We start from the raw sequence: 16,299 nt of genomic DNA, 5'->3' as shown, positions 1-16,299 counted from the left end.
GTGTCAGAGCCTGGGAGGGAAGGGGACCCGCCCTAGTGGAGGAGGTTGGTGTTTGATGCCCAGATGCTGTCACCAGGCATGAGTCTAGGTGCTTTGTGCCTATTAACTCATTTAAATCCTTGCAACCAGCCCATGCAAGGGGTGATATTTTTATTCTTCTTTTGCAGATAAGAACAGGGAGGCGGCTGGGCGTGGTGGCTCACACCTGTAATCCCAGCACTTTGGGCAGCCGAGGCGGGTGGATCACCTGAGGTCAGGAGTTCGAGACCAGCCTGGCCAACATGGTGGAACCTCGTCTCTACCAAAAATACAAAAATTAGCCGGGCATGGTGGCACACGCCTGTAATCCCAGCTACTCGGGAGGCTGAGGCGGGAGAATTGCTTGAACCCGGGAGGCGGAGGTTGCAGTGAGCCAAGATTGCGCCACCGCACTCCAGCCTGGGTGACAAAGAGAGATTCTGCCTCAAAAAACAAAACAAAACAAAACAAAACAAAACAAAAAAACAGGCCTGGAAAGTCTCCCAGAGACACACAGGCAAGCGGGGCGGCAAGAGGCAGGGCCCAGGCTGTCGAGGTCATGGCTCGCAAACCTGCCAGGTGAGCAGAGAGGAGGGGCTGCCTCTCCACAAGGCCACACAGTGGCCGGCAGTGGCATTAAGGCCCTGGGAGTTATGGCTTGTGCACCCCAGAGACCCCCAAGCACCCCTGCCATGGAGACACCCAAAGTCTTTCACAGGCTGGAAAACCCCAGGGGTGATGGGGCGGACACCAGCGGCTGTCTGTGTGTGGCTTTAGACAGATCAGGCCCCCACTGGGTCTCAGTCTCCCCATCTATTCCATGCGAGGGTGGGCGAGGGTCTGGGGTCTTCCCAGGCAGGGTGTGGGAGCCGGAGTTTGGATTAGGCAGGGCATCGCTGCCCTCAGGTGGCCAGGGATGGTACTACAGCAACCGGGATGCCTGGGGAAGGCAGTGTCCTCCCCACATGCTACCCAGGGCCTGAGACGCCACTGTACGCCACCACCAACTTGAGACTTTCAGTTCCACACTGCCTTTCAAAACCCCTTCCCCAAGAGAGGAACATCCGCATCCCTGACATCCTGCTGGAAAGGGCTTCGGGAAGAAGGGACAGGGACGCTGAAAGAGTGCATGGTGGCTCACACCTGTAATCCCAGCACGTTGGGAGGCCGAGGTAGAAGGATCACTTGAAGCCAGGAATTCAAGACCAGTCTGGGCAACATAGTGAGACCCGATCTCTACAAAATATAATAACAAATCATACTGAAAAGGAAGCTCCTGATGGTGATGGCAGTGGGCCTCGAGTCCTTGGACCATGAGAGACCAGGGCCAGCTGTGTCATGCCAGGGCCCTCCACCAAGGGTCTCAGCCTGTCAGGAGCCCCCAGCCTAGGTCTGCACAAGACCCCCACTCCCAGCCCTGGCAGAGAAAGCAGGTTGAGGAGGGAAGGGACCGAGAGAGAGGACTCCTTAAAACCCTCCCAGGGCTGGACACAGTGTCTCATGCCTGTAATTCCAGCAATTTGGGAGGCCGAGGCAGGAGGATCACTTGAGTCCAGTAGTTCAAGACTAGCCTGGGCAACATAGCAAGACCTCGTCTCTAGAAAAAAAATTTAGCTGGGCAGCTACTCAGGAAGCTCAGGAGGAGGATCACTTAAGCCCAGAAGTTCAAGGCTGCAGTGATCTATGATTGTGCCACTGCACTCCAGCCTGAGAGACAGAGCAAGACCCTGTCGCTTAAAAGAAACAAAACAAACAAACAAACAAAAACAACTCCCAGGTTCCCTCCTCTCATTAAGCCTCCCTGCACTGAGTCCCAGCTCCAAATCCCCATGGAACCCCCAGCCCCTCTCTCTGAACTGTTAACCCCTCACTGAACGCCAACCCCTCATTGGGCCCCACAACCCTCTCTAACCCCCAGTGCTTCCATCTGGTTTGGAGGCGAAGCCCTGCCAGCCCCTCAGCTGGCCCCTTAGTGGGCCTCACCCAAGATGTAACAGCTGCCGCCCGAGAGTCCTGTCCCAGTGGCCAGAAAATCCCAGCCCTGTCAGTGACACCTGCCTCTTTTCTCAAGCTCTTATCCCGCCCCACCCCCACCTTGGCATTGCTCCTCCTGAGGCCCCAGAGCACCACCTGACCACCATCCCTTTCCACGTGCCTCTGCCAAGTCGCCCCTGGTTATTTTTCCAGCACAGTCTGGCCCTAAGTGGCTCAAGGACTTCGAGGTCCTGGGTCCTGGGAGACCCACTCCACCTCCTGAAAAATCCCAGGGTTCAGCAGTGGGGCAGGGGTGGATTCTGGCATTCTCTCACCCTCAAGGCCTCAGATTCATTTGGACATGGACTCTGTACAGAAGGAATCCTTTCCCTGCCTGCCGCCATCAGGCTCCCACCAGAACCAGTCTCTTCTCATGCAGAACTCCACGCCCTTGGCCCATCTCTCCAAGGGAGACTATCTCCAAGGAACACTCCCCATGTCCAGCAGGGAGCTCCCCATGGCTGAACGGGTCTTATTATCTCTATACCCAATCCTATCATGGGGCCTGCACACAGTAGTTGCTCCGTGAATGTGGGAGGAATGAATGAGTGAATGAATGAGTGAGTGAATGAATGTTTTCTGTGTATGTTATGTTTCTGTGTATGACATATGGTATGTCAGTGACTCACAGCCTGGGCAAACAAAACAGTCACTTCTTTAAATATGCAAGTTAGGTCAGGCGGGGTGGCTCATGCCTATAATCTCAGCACTTTGGGAGGCCGAGGTGGATGGATCACTTGAGGTCAGGAGTTCGAGACCAGCCTGGCCAACATGGTGAAACCCTGTCTCTACTAAAAATACAAAAATTAGCCGGGCATGGTGGCTCGTGCCTGTATCCCCAGCTACTCAGGAGGCTGAGGCACAAGAATCACTTAAACTCAGGAAGCAGAGATTGCAGTGAGCCGAGATTGTGCCATTGTATTCCAGCCTGGACGACAGAGTAAGAGTATGCCTCAATGAATAAATAAATATGCAAGTTAATCCAACTTCAAGCCCTGACCCCTCCCATCGCAGAAATCCACCCTCCCCAGGGCTTCCGTCAGCCGATATCCATAGGCCCCCTCTGAGGTACTTCTTCAGTCTCGGTGATCAAGGCCAGAAAATCAGGTCAGCCAACCCAGCGTCACCACCATAACTTAGGCAGTTTGAGCCACTGGGATCATGGTGTCGCCTGACTGGCTGCTCCCTGCACCAGGCCTGGAGTCAGGAGGGGCTGGTGCCAGCCATGCACGTGCCCAGAGGCAGCTCCTACGCCTGTCCACCTTTTCCAGCAAGAACAAGTTTCTCCTGGCTGCCCTGGGACAAAGCTAAAGGCACCTCCAGGGCCTGGAGAGGGTGCTCAGGGGGAGCCATAGACCATTCCCCAAACTCTCTCTGTCTCAGCCCTTGGGTCATCTAGAACCTCACGGAAGGAGGGGCCACAGGGCCTGGAGCCCATGACACCTTTAGAGGCCCACAAAATGTTTTGATTTTTTTTAAATCAGTAAGAAAAAAATGAAAAGGATCCAAACTGGATTATATTCAGTGTTATCACCATACAACAAAACATAATTTTTATTATTTTTTTTAAGGAAACATAATTTTTCATTTTTTTATGTTTTATTTTTTGGGTCTCTCTATGTCACCCAGGCTAGAATGCAGTAGCATGATCATAGCTTACTGCAGCCTCAAATTCCTGGCCTCAAGCAGTCCTCCCACCTCAGCCTCTAGAGTATCTGGGAGTACAGGCATGTGCCACCACACCCAGGTAATTTTTTAAATTCTTTTAGAGTCAGGGGTCTCGCCATGTTGCCCAGGCTGGTCTTGAACTCTTGGCCTCAAGGGATCCTCTCACCTCAGCGTCCTGAGTAGCTGGGATTACAGGCACGAGCCACCATGCCCAGCCAGTTTTTAATATTTTTTTAATGGAGAAAGGGGCCCATGAAGGCAAAAGTACTCGGTGACCAAGTCCAGTCTCAAGCTTTCTCATAAGAACCAGAAAACAACAATAATAATAGTAATAGCAAACATTTATACCGTCCTTACCATATGCCAGGCACTTCTTCCAACAGCCCTAGGAGGGAGGTACCATTTTCTTTCTTTTCCTTTTTATTTTTTTGAGACAGAGTCTTGCTCAGTCACCCAGGCTGGAGTGCAATGGCATGACCTCGGCTCACTGCAACCTCCGCCTCCCGGGTTCAGGCAATTCTCTTGCCTCAGCCTCCCGAGTAGCTGGGATTATAGGCACCCACCATCATGCCCGGCTAATTTTTGTATTTTTGTACAGACAGGGTTTCACCATGTTGGCCAGGCTGGTCTTGAACTCCCGACCTCAGGTGATCTGCCCGCCTCAGCCTCCCAAAGTGCTGGGATTACAGGCATGAGCCACCGTGCCTGGCCAAAGGTACCGTTTTCACTCTCACTTTATAAACGAGGAAGCACAGAGAGGTTGCGTCACAAGCATAAGGCCATAGAGCTATGAAGCAACAGTGGTGGGTTTAGTTCAACCCTAAGCAAAGCACTCAACATCCTGTCTTCAGCATCTGAAGCAGATTAAGGGCGACCTCGGTTTTCTCCAGGGACAATTGTTTGGTGCTGCCTTGCATAAAAGGTCCCTCCCTGTAGATGTCTCAAAACAAGCAAGTTTCCCTATAGCTGAGCAGCCAGCAACCTCCCTCCAAAGAGGTCAGTTTCTCTGTGAACCTTCAAAAAGCTGACAATAACTCTCTTCACCTGGGACCTCATCATCAATCCATTTGGCTATTTCTGTGTTTGTGTACATGTTTGAATGCATGGCCCATGGCTCTGCTTGGCTCTACACATAACCGAATGCTTCATATGTATTATATTATTGGTGTGTGCATATTTGTGGACGTGGAGGAGCGTGTGTGCGCGCATATGTGTGTGTGCATGTGTGTGCATATGTGTGCGTATGTGTGTGCATGTGTTTGTGTGCGTGTGTGCATGTGTGCGTGTGTGCATGTGTGTGCGTATGTGTGTGCATGTGTTTGTGTGCGTGTGTGCATGTGTGTGTGCGTGTGTGTGCATGTGTGTGTGCGTGTGTGTATGTGCATGTGTGTGCGCGTGTGTGTATGTGCATGTGTGTGCATCGCCTGTCCACGTATACTTGTGAATCCATGGGCATGTATACACAGCTGAGATGCGTGCTAAGAAGTTGCTGTATCTCTGAGTATAAATTGATGAGCTCCTACAAGGAGACGCCCAGTTAATTCATTTTCCCAAGTTGATCAAGGGACATGAGAGAAACTGAGGCTCAAAGAGGTTGCTCAGGGTCTGGGTCATCCATTCTGTCACTGAGATGGAAACCAGGTGTCTTGTCTCCCCGCTTCAGACCCTGCTAATTTCCAAGACCTATCACCTAGCTCAAGCCATATCCCTGCTTATGTTCCCAGTTTCCAGGCTAGAATGACCCTTTGCAAGGCTTGGCAACCAAAAGCCCTGGGTCTGAAGCAGACTGGCCAGTAGCCACTGATAAACCTGTATCATGCACGACCAACCTCCAAAATGAAACAGAAAATTCCCCACAGGCTGAAGTCCCCAGACACCCCAGGACTGAGGCCTTGATGTCACCACAGCTGAACAGAGCCCCCAGTGCACATTCCCACTTTTATCTTTCTTAAAAAATCAAACCTATTGATTTTTATACTACCAAGGTAACTATGTTTGTTTTAAAAAAGAATTTAAGCTGCATAAAAATGTGTAGTTAGAGGCCAGGCATGGTGGCTTACACCTGTAATCCTAGCACTTTGGGAGGCCTATGTGAGTGGATCACTTGAGGTCAGGAGTTCGAGACCGGCCTGGCCAATGTGGTGAAACCCCGTCTCTACAAAAGGAACAAAAATTAGCCAGTGGCACTGGTCCCAGCTACTCAGGAGACTAAGGTAGGAGAATTGCTTGAACCTGGGAGGCAGAGGTTGCAGTGAGCCAAGATTGCACCACTGCACTCCAGCCTGGGCGACAGAGCGAGACTCCAACTCCATCTCAAAAAAAAAGATAAATAAATAAATAAATAAACCAGCCTGGCCAACATGGTGAAATCTGGTCTCCACTAAAAATACAAAAATTAGCCAGGCATGGTGGTGGGCATCTATAATCCCAGCTACTCGGGAGGCTGAGGAAGCAGAATTGCTTGAACCCAGGGGTGGAGGTTGCAGTGAACTGAGATTGCGCCACTGCACTCCAGCCTGGGCCACAGAGCAAGACTCTCAAAAAAAAAAAAGTGTAAGTTAGAATCCTCCTTCACCCCCAGATCACCGCTATGAATGGCGGGGTGCGTAGTGCTCTGAACTTTTCTATCAGGAAGGAATTCCTAAGGTGGCCAGTAGGCCCAGCTCAGAAAATGACCTTCAAGGGGAGCTCAGTATGAGTAGAGGGGAAAAGGAAGACAGAGTCTAACCAACCAGGCTGAGGCCAGGCCTTGGGGCGAATGGATCAAACCACATGTTCCAAGGGATGGCCAACCCCGAATGCCGGAGGCTCTGGTAGAACTTCTGTTACTCAGTGCTTTGGGCCCTCAGATCTGCCACTGACCTTGACATTCAAGTTACAAAATTGTAGAACTGAAAGGAGCCTGAAAGTCCATCTGGTCCTTTTGCCCATTTTAGAGATGGGGAAACTGAGGACCTACAACTAAGCTGACTCCAGGAAGGAATCTGGCCAACTAAGCACCTTCCAGAGCCTGCTGCATTCCTGCCTCCAACCACAGCCCTGGAGGCAGGTGCAGGAGTGCATCAAGCCCAGGCAATTAGAAAGATGAGACAGAGAGAGAGCCAGGAAGCGATCTAATAGCACTAGAAAGGCAGAGAAGGAGCAGCGTGTCTCCACAGCTTGAAGCCCCAGGCTGGTGTTAGAAGCTTTGGCTTCAAAGTCTGGCTCTGCTGCTGCCCAGCTGTGTGACCCTAGATGGTCACTTACCCGCTGAGTCTCAGCTTCCTCACTTTTATTTTATTTTTTTAGAGACAAGGTCTTGTTTTGTCACCCGCGCTGGAATGCAGTGTGGCACGATCACGGCTCACTGCAGCCTCGAACTCCTGGGCTCAAGCGATCCTCCTACCTTGGCCTCACGAGTAGCTGGGACTACAGGCATGCGCCACTGCGCCTGGTCCTTTCTCATCTCATCTCAGAGCAGATAACAGCGTCTATTTCATGTTGTTGGAAGAATTAAGTGAGATAATGTAAGAAGAATTGAGCGCGATGCCTGACACACAGTAGGTGCCCAATAAATAACTAAAAAGAATAAGGTAACGGCCTGTAATCACACCTGTAATCCTAGCACTTTGGGAGGCTGAGGTAGGCAGATTGCCTAAGCTCAGGAGTTCAAGACCACCCTAGGCAACATGGTGAAACCCTGTCTCTACTAAAATACAAAAAAAAAAAAAAAAAAAAATGGTGGCACACATCTGTAGTCCCAGCTACTTGGGAGGCTGAGACAGGAGAATCGCTTGAACTCGGGAGGCGGAGGTTGTAGTGAGCTGAGACTCCAGCCTGGGTGACAGAGCAAGATCCTGTCTCAAAAAAATAAATAAAATACAAAAGATTAACCTGGCGTGGTGGCAGGCGCCTGTAGTCCCAGCTACACGGGGGGCTAAGGCACGAGAATCGTTTGAGCCCGGGAGGTGGAGGTTGCAGTGAGCTGAGACTGTGCCACTGCATTTCAGCCTGGGCAACAGAGCAAGACTCCATCTCCAAATAAATAAATATATAGTAAAAGGTAGGGAGAGAGAATGAACACACACGTCAAACAGAGTTGGGTGGGGGATGCCAAAAAGCACTGCAACTCAGAATTTTCTGTTTCAGGATATTTGGAAAATCCATACTTCTAAGAAAGCCCTGTCTCCTGCCCAAATTAAACAGTAACCACCCAAGGTCAGGGAAAGGGCCTTATCAGAGCAGGTTTCTCTCCAAGGGGCGGTTTGGCCTTGACCAGGTGCACTCACCTGCTCCTGCCTATAAGTGTGCCCCAGCCCATCCCGACGGTCAGCCAGTCCGAGCACCTAACCATGTTGGGCATCACTGTCCTCGCTGCGCTCTTAGCCTGTGGTAAGCGGTGGGGTGGGGCTGCAGCTAGCAGGCTGTGAGCTCGGGCTGGCCTCCAGGGCAAGGACGGGATGGGGAGTGGGGGGCCTCTGCTCTCCAGGTAAGACACTTTGGGGTCCCCTGTGGGTTCAGATGCTACCAACCAGCTGTGTGTCAGACAAGCCACAGCCTGCCTGCCAACTCTGTTTCCACATCTGCAAAACAGGGAAGATGATCTGACGTGTCCCCAGTTAGAAATGAGGTGTGGAAAGCACCACGCAAGGGGGAGGGACACAAGATGCCTCATCCTGGGTTCACCCCAGGGACCATCGGGGTCTGCCTTTCCCAGCATTCTCTCTCCCTGGAGGATTCTCCATTCCATCATTTTGGTGGCGTTTTCCCAGATTAGGAGCCCAGGGACTTAGCTTAAATGCCACTTCTTCTCTGCAGGACCTGGAAAAGTCATTTCACCTCTCTAAATCTCACTAACTTTTTTGGCAAAGGAGAGCACTTAATGAAGAGTCCTTCCAGCTAACAACAACAACAGTAATAATAGCAGCTCCTGTTTCCTGTGTGTTTACTATGTGCCAGACGCTATGCTAGGCCCCTTACATGTAGGAGCCAATTTAATCCTCAAAACAACCTTAAGAGGTAGGGTCTATTGCCAGGCATGGTGGCTCATGCCTGTAATCCCAGCACTTTGGGAGGCCAAGGTGGGTGGATCACTTGAGATCAGGAGTTCAAGACCAGCCTGGCCAACACGATGAAACCCCATTTCTACTAAAAGTACAAAAATTAGCCAGACGTGGTGGCGGGCACCTATAATCCCAGCTACTCAGGAGGCTGAGGCAGGAGAATCACTTGAACCCAGGAGGAGGAGGTTGCAGTGAGCCGAGATCATGCCATCAAACTCCAGCCTGGGCAACAAGAGTGAAACTCCGTCTCAAAAAAAAGAAAGAAAGAAAGAAAGAAAGAAAAAGAGTTAGGGTCTATTAATAGCTCCATTTTACAGATGAGGACATTGAGGTTCAGTGCGACTTAGTATCTTGCCTGACATCACATGGCAGGTTAGTGGAAGAGGCAGAATTTGAGTCCACGTCTGTCTCGCAGAACAGCACGTGTTCTTGACCGCTCCACACAGCTTCCCAGCTATAACAGTGGATTTACTGCTCTCTCTCACACACACACACCATGATGCAGGGGACTAAAAACAGACAGAAGAACACAGGTGTACCAGGCACTCACACACATGCCAGCCAGTTTTGTTTTGTTTTGTTTTGTTTTTTGAGATGGAGTTTTGCTCTTATCACCCAGGATGGAGTGCAATGGCACGATCTCGGCTCACTGCAACCTCCATCTCCCAGGCTCAAGCAATTCTCCTGCCTCAGCCTCCTGAGTGGCTGGGATTACAGGCATGCACCACCACGCCTGGCTAATTTCTGTATTTTTAGTAGAGACAGGGTTTCGCCATGTTGGCCAGGCTGGTCTCAAACCTCTGATCTCAAGCGATCCACGTGCCTTGGCCGCCCAAAGTGCTGGGATTACAGGTGTGAGCCACCGTGCCCGGCCAAACGCTTTCTTTTTTATGTGTTGTCTAATTCAGTTCTCAGGACAAACTCACCGCATTAGTGTGATTCTTCACATTTCACAGAAAGGGAAAACAAGGCCTAGACACCTGGGTGGCTTACCCCCGTGACACAGTAAAATATCAACCCCGTGTCTGCCCAGCCCCAAATCTGTGCTTCTTCCACCTGCCCACCCTCCCACCCCTTTCCCCGTGGGCTACCAGCCCTACTCACCGGTTCTTCTGGCCTCCTGTCTCCCCAGCCTCCAGCTGTGGGGTGCCCAGCTTCCCGCCCAACCTATCCGCCCGTGTGGTGGGAGGAGAGGATGCCCGGCCCCACAGCTGGCCCTGGCAGGTAAGCCTGTGTAGGGCTGGGAGGTACAGATAGAGAGGGTGGCGGGGTGAGGGTCCCAGGGACCTGCAGGCTGACACACAGCCCTCCCCACCCTCCTGCAGATCTCCCTCCAGTACCTCAAGAACGACACGTGGAGGCATACGTGCGGCGGGACTTTGATTGCTAGCAACTTCGTCCTCACCGCCGCCCACTGCATCAGGTGTGCGGGGATGATACCCTGAGACCTGGCCATCGTCCAGGGGCGGGAGCCTGATACTCTGCTTTTTCTGAGCAGCTTCTCCGCACTCCAGGCACTGGGCTACGTAAGCTACTCACACCCAGTAACTCAGTTGTGGCTTTAGTCAGTCAAGTATTCATTGTGCATCTATTATGTGCCAGCAACCAGCAGTGAAGACAAAGTCTGTGCTCTCGGGAAGCTTATATTTTTGTGGAAGACAGAACGGCAGACAATTAAACAAATATATAACATCTCAGGTGATTTAGAATAATAATAATAAGGTATTGGCCAGGAGCAGTGGCTCATGCCTGTAATCATAGCATTCTGGGAGGCCGACGCAGGCGGATCACCTGAGGTCAGGAGTTCGAGACCACCCTGGCCAACATAGTGAAACCCCGTCTTTACTGAAAATACAAAAATTAGCCAGGCGTGGTGGTGGGCATCTGTAATCCCAGCTATTCAGGAGGCTGAGGTAGGAGAATCGCTTGAACCCGGGAGGCAGAAGTTGCAGTGAGCCGAGATGGCGCCACTGCACTCTAGCCTGGGCAACAGAGTGAGACTCCGTCTCAAAAAAATAAAAAATAAAAATAAGGTCAGAAGAGGACAAACAGAATGAGGGGTTCAGTTTTAAAAGGGATGGCCAGGGGAAGTGCTGAAAGGGGGATATTTGGCAAATATTTGGGACATTTCGGAGAGCTAAAAGGGGGTTATTTGGGCAAAGGCCTGAAGGAAGTGAGGGAGGAAATCATGGATCTAGGAGAAGGGTGTTCCAGGTGGAGGGAACACCCATGCAAAGCCTTGGAGAAGAGACCTGTCAGTATGGTTGAGAAATAACGGGGAAGCCGGTGTGGCAGGGGCAGCGTGTGCTGAGGAGAGTGGGAGGTGAGCTAGAGAGGAAATAAGTGCAGGTCAGTGTCAGGACCTTGGCTTTGACCCTGAGTAAGATGGAGCTATTGGAAGGGTTTCTGAGCAAAGGAGAGTTGTGGGCTGACATATTTTTATATATTCCATAAAATATTTTGAATATATTTTATAAAAAATATATATTGCAACATATTTCATTTTATATATTTCATATACACTTTTTTTTTTTTGGTAGAGACAGAGTCTCATTTAGTGGCACCGTCATGGTTCACTGTAGCCTTGACCTCCTGAGCTCAAGCAATCCTCCCACCTTAGCCTCCCGAGTAGCTGGGTCTATAAGCACACGCCACCACGCATTCCCAGCTAATTTTTCTTCTTGTTTTTTGTTTGTTTGTTTTTTAACTTAGAAGCCCAAACCTCACCATAAGTTTTCTATTTTTTGTAGAGATGGGGATTTGCCATGTGGCCCAGGCTGGTCTCAAACTCCTGGCCTCAAGCAATCCCCCCGTCTCGGCTTCCCAACGTGCTGAGATTACAGGCGTGAGCCAACGCACCTGGCCGGAGATATTTTTAAACCCACACTGCTGGGTTCAGAATAGACAGGAGTAGGCCAGCGTACAAGTGAGAGATAGTTAGATGGATGCCGCAACTGTGCAGGCAAGAGCGGTGGAAGCTTGGATGAGTTTATGCTCACAGCCGCCCTGGGAGTAAGTTCCAGCATTGCCTCCCCCTTACAGATGAGGGAACTGAGGCACGAGGCTACACAGCCAGGAGCAGCAAAGTCACAACATGAACCCAAGTCCCTTGACCCCAAGTCCCAGGCCCTTCCCCTCACCCTGGGAAAGGACAATGGGGACACTCTCTTCCCCCAAAATGAGTCCCACTAAAGCCCCGAGCTCCCTCTCTATCCCACTGGCTGGCAGGACCAGGGGGCCACCCTGACCTGGTCCCCTTCCTCTGCCCAGCAACACCCGGACCTACCGTGTGGCCGTGGGAAAGAACAACCTGGAGGTGGAAGACGAAGAAGGATCCCTATTTGTGGGTGTGGACACCATCCATGTCCATAAGAGATGGAACGCCCTCCTGTTGCGGTGAGTGACAGACTGCCCATCCCGCAGCCACTGGGGGCAGTGTGGAAGGAGGGGTCCCCAAGACGGAGCCGCAGAGCCTGTCGCATCCCATACCTGACACCCCATCCTCACCCTGGAAAGCCAGCGAATGACTGTCTTACACAAAATGGCAAAATGCTAAGTGGAGACAAATACCCCCTCATATCCCCCTCATTGGCCAAGACTCCCAGGAAAGTCCACAAGGAAGGCCCCCCACAGTGTCTCTCCAGAGGCTGGGCCAGCGCTCACCTTTATTGAGTTCCTACTGTATGCCCACATTGCAATAGACACTTTATATGCCATCTGTTATGTAATCCTCACAACAGCCCTGGACAAAGAACCAAGGCTCAGAGAGGTTAAGAACTGTGTCCCAGGCCACACAGCCCACTTCGTGGCAGAACTAGGAATCAAACCAGGTCTGACTGGGCCGGCCAGCTTTTATTCTTGTAACATGAAAATATTAAAACTGGCATCTGCAAGTGCCGTCTTTTGGCATTAGAGTTCTCAACTTGCTATAGCCTCTGTTTCAATGGACACACAGCCAGCAGTGGTTTGGAACACTTCCACCCTCGCCTCCCTCTGTTAACCCTTTCCCGAGGTGATGACATGTGAGAAGAAGCTACGTCAACAGTGCGGGTGATCATGTTAGATGGTGAATCGTTTGTCCTGATATCCCCAAAGGCCAAGAAGAAGCTGGCAGTCAGGATGTTTGTGAAGGACCCCTGAGCACCCTGGGCCTGACTCCCAACTCACAGCCCGAGCCCCTTAGCCTGGGCTTGTGGGGCCAGGGCCCTCCTGCCCACTCACCCTCTCCACTTTGGATTCCAGCAATGACATTGCCCTCATCAAGCTTGCAGAGCATGTGGAGCTGAGTGACACCATCCAGGTGGCCTGCCTGCCAGAGAAGGACTCCCTGCTCCCCAAGGACTACCCCTGCTATGTCACCGGCTGGGGCCGCCTCTGGAGTGAGTTTTGTCCCTGGCAAATCCCGAGAGCCTTCCTGAAGGAAGCAGCATGCCACCCACATTTGCCCACCACTTTGCCTTTTTGCCTTCACATTTTCACGTCTTTGTAAACTTTGTAACAATAACAGCTAATATTTACTAAGCACATACCATGTGACAGACAGTCTAGCAAGGGTCTCTGAGAGATGTGGTAACGTTTAGACGAATTAGAATTTGTCAAGTGATCAGAACAGCACTTGGCACATAGTAAGTGTCGCATAAATAAACTAAAATAAACCATTAGGGGTAGGGGATGACATCTGTGGTGTACCGTATGCCCAAATAGGTCCCAGCTGAATTAAAAGTTAAATGCAAATCATGAAACTATGGGAGACTTAGAAGAAAATGCAGATCACTATTTAGAAAATCCTGGGGGAGAAGTCAGGTGTGGCGGCTCACACCTGTAATCCCGACATTTTAGGAAGCTGAGGAGGAAAGATCACTTGAGGCCAGGAGTTCAAGACCAGCCTGGGCAACATAGTGAGACCCTGCCTCTAAAAAAAAATTTTTTTAAAATAGCAGTGTATGGTGGTGTGTACCTGTAGTCCCAAACTACTCAGGAGGCTGAGGCGAGAGGATCATTTGAGCCCAGGGGTTTGAGGCTGCAGTGAGCTATGATCTTGCCACTGCTGTCCAGCCTGAGCAACAGAGTGAGACCTTGTATGTATCAAAAAAAAAAAAAAAGGAAAGAGAAATAGAAAATCTTGGGGGTGAGAAAGGCTTTTTAATGGGTGACAGCAAAGACAGAGACCCACAGGAAATTATTGACAATTAAATCCCCAGAATCCAACTTAAAGACAACTCAACTCAACGCCGTAGCTTCCTTCTGCCGGCAGCCTGCTCCCGACCCTCTGGGACCTTGGCTTGCCTCTTGATGAAGGGCAGGTGTGTGGTCCGCACACTGTCTCAGCCGGCGCTCCCCTGGGTCCTGTCCCAGGCATCTGCTCCCTGAAGGCCTGGGGAGGGGCTGGACTGGGCTTCCTGGCTGCCTCCCTGGTCACTGCTCACTCTCTCCCCAGCCAACGGCCCCATTGCTGATGAGCTGCAGCAGGGCCTGCAGCCCGTGGTGGATCACGCCACGTGCTCCAGGATTGACTGGTGGGGCTTCAGGGTGAAGAAAACCATGGTGTGCGCTGGGGGCGATGGCGTCATCTCAGCCTGCAATGTGAGTGGCTAGGTTCTGCACCTTGTCCCTACTCCAAGTGGCCAAGTGGACGTGGGCAAAGGGGGGTGCGATGGACCAAACCCTTCTCCTGGGAGGAGACTGAGCGAGCCCTGGCTGGGCCCAGCAGGCTCAGGGTAAGCCCATCACCCCCCATCACTGTGGTGAGAGCATGAGCATTGAGCATGAGTATCTGAGTTCAAGCCCCAGTCCCACCATTTATGAGCTACGTAAACTTGGGAAGGCTGTTGAACCTCTGACCTCAGTTTTTCCATCTGTAAAATGGAGTTACAGTAACCACTTCACAGGGTTAGGACTAAATGAGTTTAACGGACAGAGAAGAGGCTTCACTGAAGTCTCTACACATGTTCCTCCATGCCATTTGCTCCACCAGTCCAGGGAGACCAGAACCATAAAACATCTAAGACAATCAGGGAATGTCCTGTTTTCAAACACACAACCCTCTCCCCATTCTCACCCTCCTTCCTCACCTTCCCAGGCCTCTAGCACAGCTGCCAGCATCCTCACTGCTCTGAGTAGCTCACAGAGTCTTAGATAAGGAGACCTGAACAGCTAGGGAAACTGAGGCATGGAGAGGATTAACATCATCCCAAGATCACACAGCAAACCAAGAGCTAGTCTGACACCCCAGGGCCTCCCAGAATAAGGCCAAGGCAGCCCCAAACCACACTTCCTCTGCCTCCCTCACCATGGGCAGGCTGAGGCCAAAACTGTCCACTAACTAAGGCTGAGAAGCCAACCCACATCCCCCACCCCAACCCAGTCCTGCTTCCCAAGCCTTCCTCTCGGGGGGGGCCTGGTGGCTTATGCCCTCCCGTTCTGGTGCAGGGGGACTCCGGTGGCCCACTGAACTGCCAGTTGGAGAACGGTTCCTGGGAGGTGTTTGGCATCGTCAGCTTTGGCTCCCAGCGGGGCTGCAACACCCCCAAGAAGCCGGTAGTCTACACCCGGGTGTCCGCCTACATCGACTGGATCAACGAGGTGGGTGCTGCCTCCACAGCTGTCCCTGCACCTGTCAGCCCCTCCCCCTCACTCACCCATCCCCTCACTCATTCACTCATTCATGCGTTTATTCATTCATTCATTTATTCACTCATTCATGCATTTATTCATTCATTTATTCACTTATTCATTCATTTATTCACTTATTCACTCATTCATGTATTTATTCATTTATTCATTCACTCATGCATTTATTCATTCATTCATTTATTCACTTATTCATTCACTCATTCATGTATTTATTCATTCATTCATTCATTCATGCATTTATTTACTCATTCATCCATTTATTCACTTATTCATTTGCTCATTCAGTGATTCATTCATGCACTTCTTCACACATTCACTCTCTCATTCAAGTAATATTGGTTGAGTGCTTCCAGTAGCAGGCCTTGAGTTGGGTGCCAATAAAGAAACAGTCATCGACTCCTCCATCCATCCATTCACTGCCTTCATCAAGCACTTATGTCCCCATCCAGGCCCCACACCAGTCTCCCCCAAAAACTGACCCCCTGAGGGTATGGCCCAGCAGAGGAGAGGGATGGTGTGGATGGCCATTTCTCATCTTGAGAGTAGGGGAACAGAGGGTCACCCTGGGCTGGGGGCTTCCCTATTGGGGACAGAGTGTGTTCCAAGACCCATTTGCACAGTGGCCTGAAATGCTGAGGGCCTCAGACCCCTTGGACAGGGACAAGGCTGGCATGTGAAGGCCGGGGGCTGCTGGCCATGCCCCCATGGACCCACCCTCTGGGCAGAGCCCTGTGCCACCCCAGAAGGTGGCACAGCCCTGAGTCTCTCACACTGTTCTCTGCTCCTCCAGAAAATGCAGCTGTGATTTGTTGCTGGGAGCGGCGGCAGCGAGTCCCTGCAACAGCAATAAACTTCCTTCTCCTGGGGCCACCTGGATCCTTGATTTGCGCGGCTTCTGTTGCTT

The 16,299-nt window shown here is 51.3% G+C and overlaps 1 protein-coding gene across 1 annotated transcript; it reads left to right on the top strand.

Moving 5' to 3' along the window:
- Positions 1-7,245: 7,245 nt before the first annotated feature.
- On the top strand, positions 7,246-16,200 carry CTRC (chymotrypsin C). The gene is made up of 9 exons (XM_055114445.1): positions 7,246-7,259; positions 7,979-8,091; positions 9,895-9,986; positions 10,088-10,185; positions 12,033-12,158; positions 13,005-13,141; positions 14,200-14,345; positions 15,192-15,428; positions 16,186-16,200. The coding sequence occupies exons 1-9, from the start codon at positions 7,246-7,248 to the stop codon at positions 16,198-16,200; spliced, it is 978 nt and encodes a 325-aa protein (XP_054970420.1).
- Positions 16,201-16,299: the final 99 nt, after the last annotated feature.

Source organism: Pan paniscus, chromosome 1 (genome assembly GCF_029289425.2).
Source record: "Pan paniscus chromosome 1, NHGRI_mPanPan1-v2.0_pri, whole genome shotgun sequence".
Taxonomy (NCBI): Eukaryota; Metazoa; Chordata; class Mammalia; order Primates; family Hominidae; genus Pan; species Pan paniscus.
Note: the sequence above shows the minus strand (reverse complement) of the source record. Positions and strands in the feature narration are given on the sequence as shown.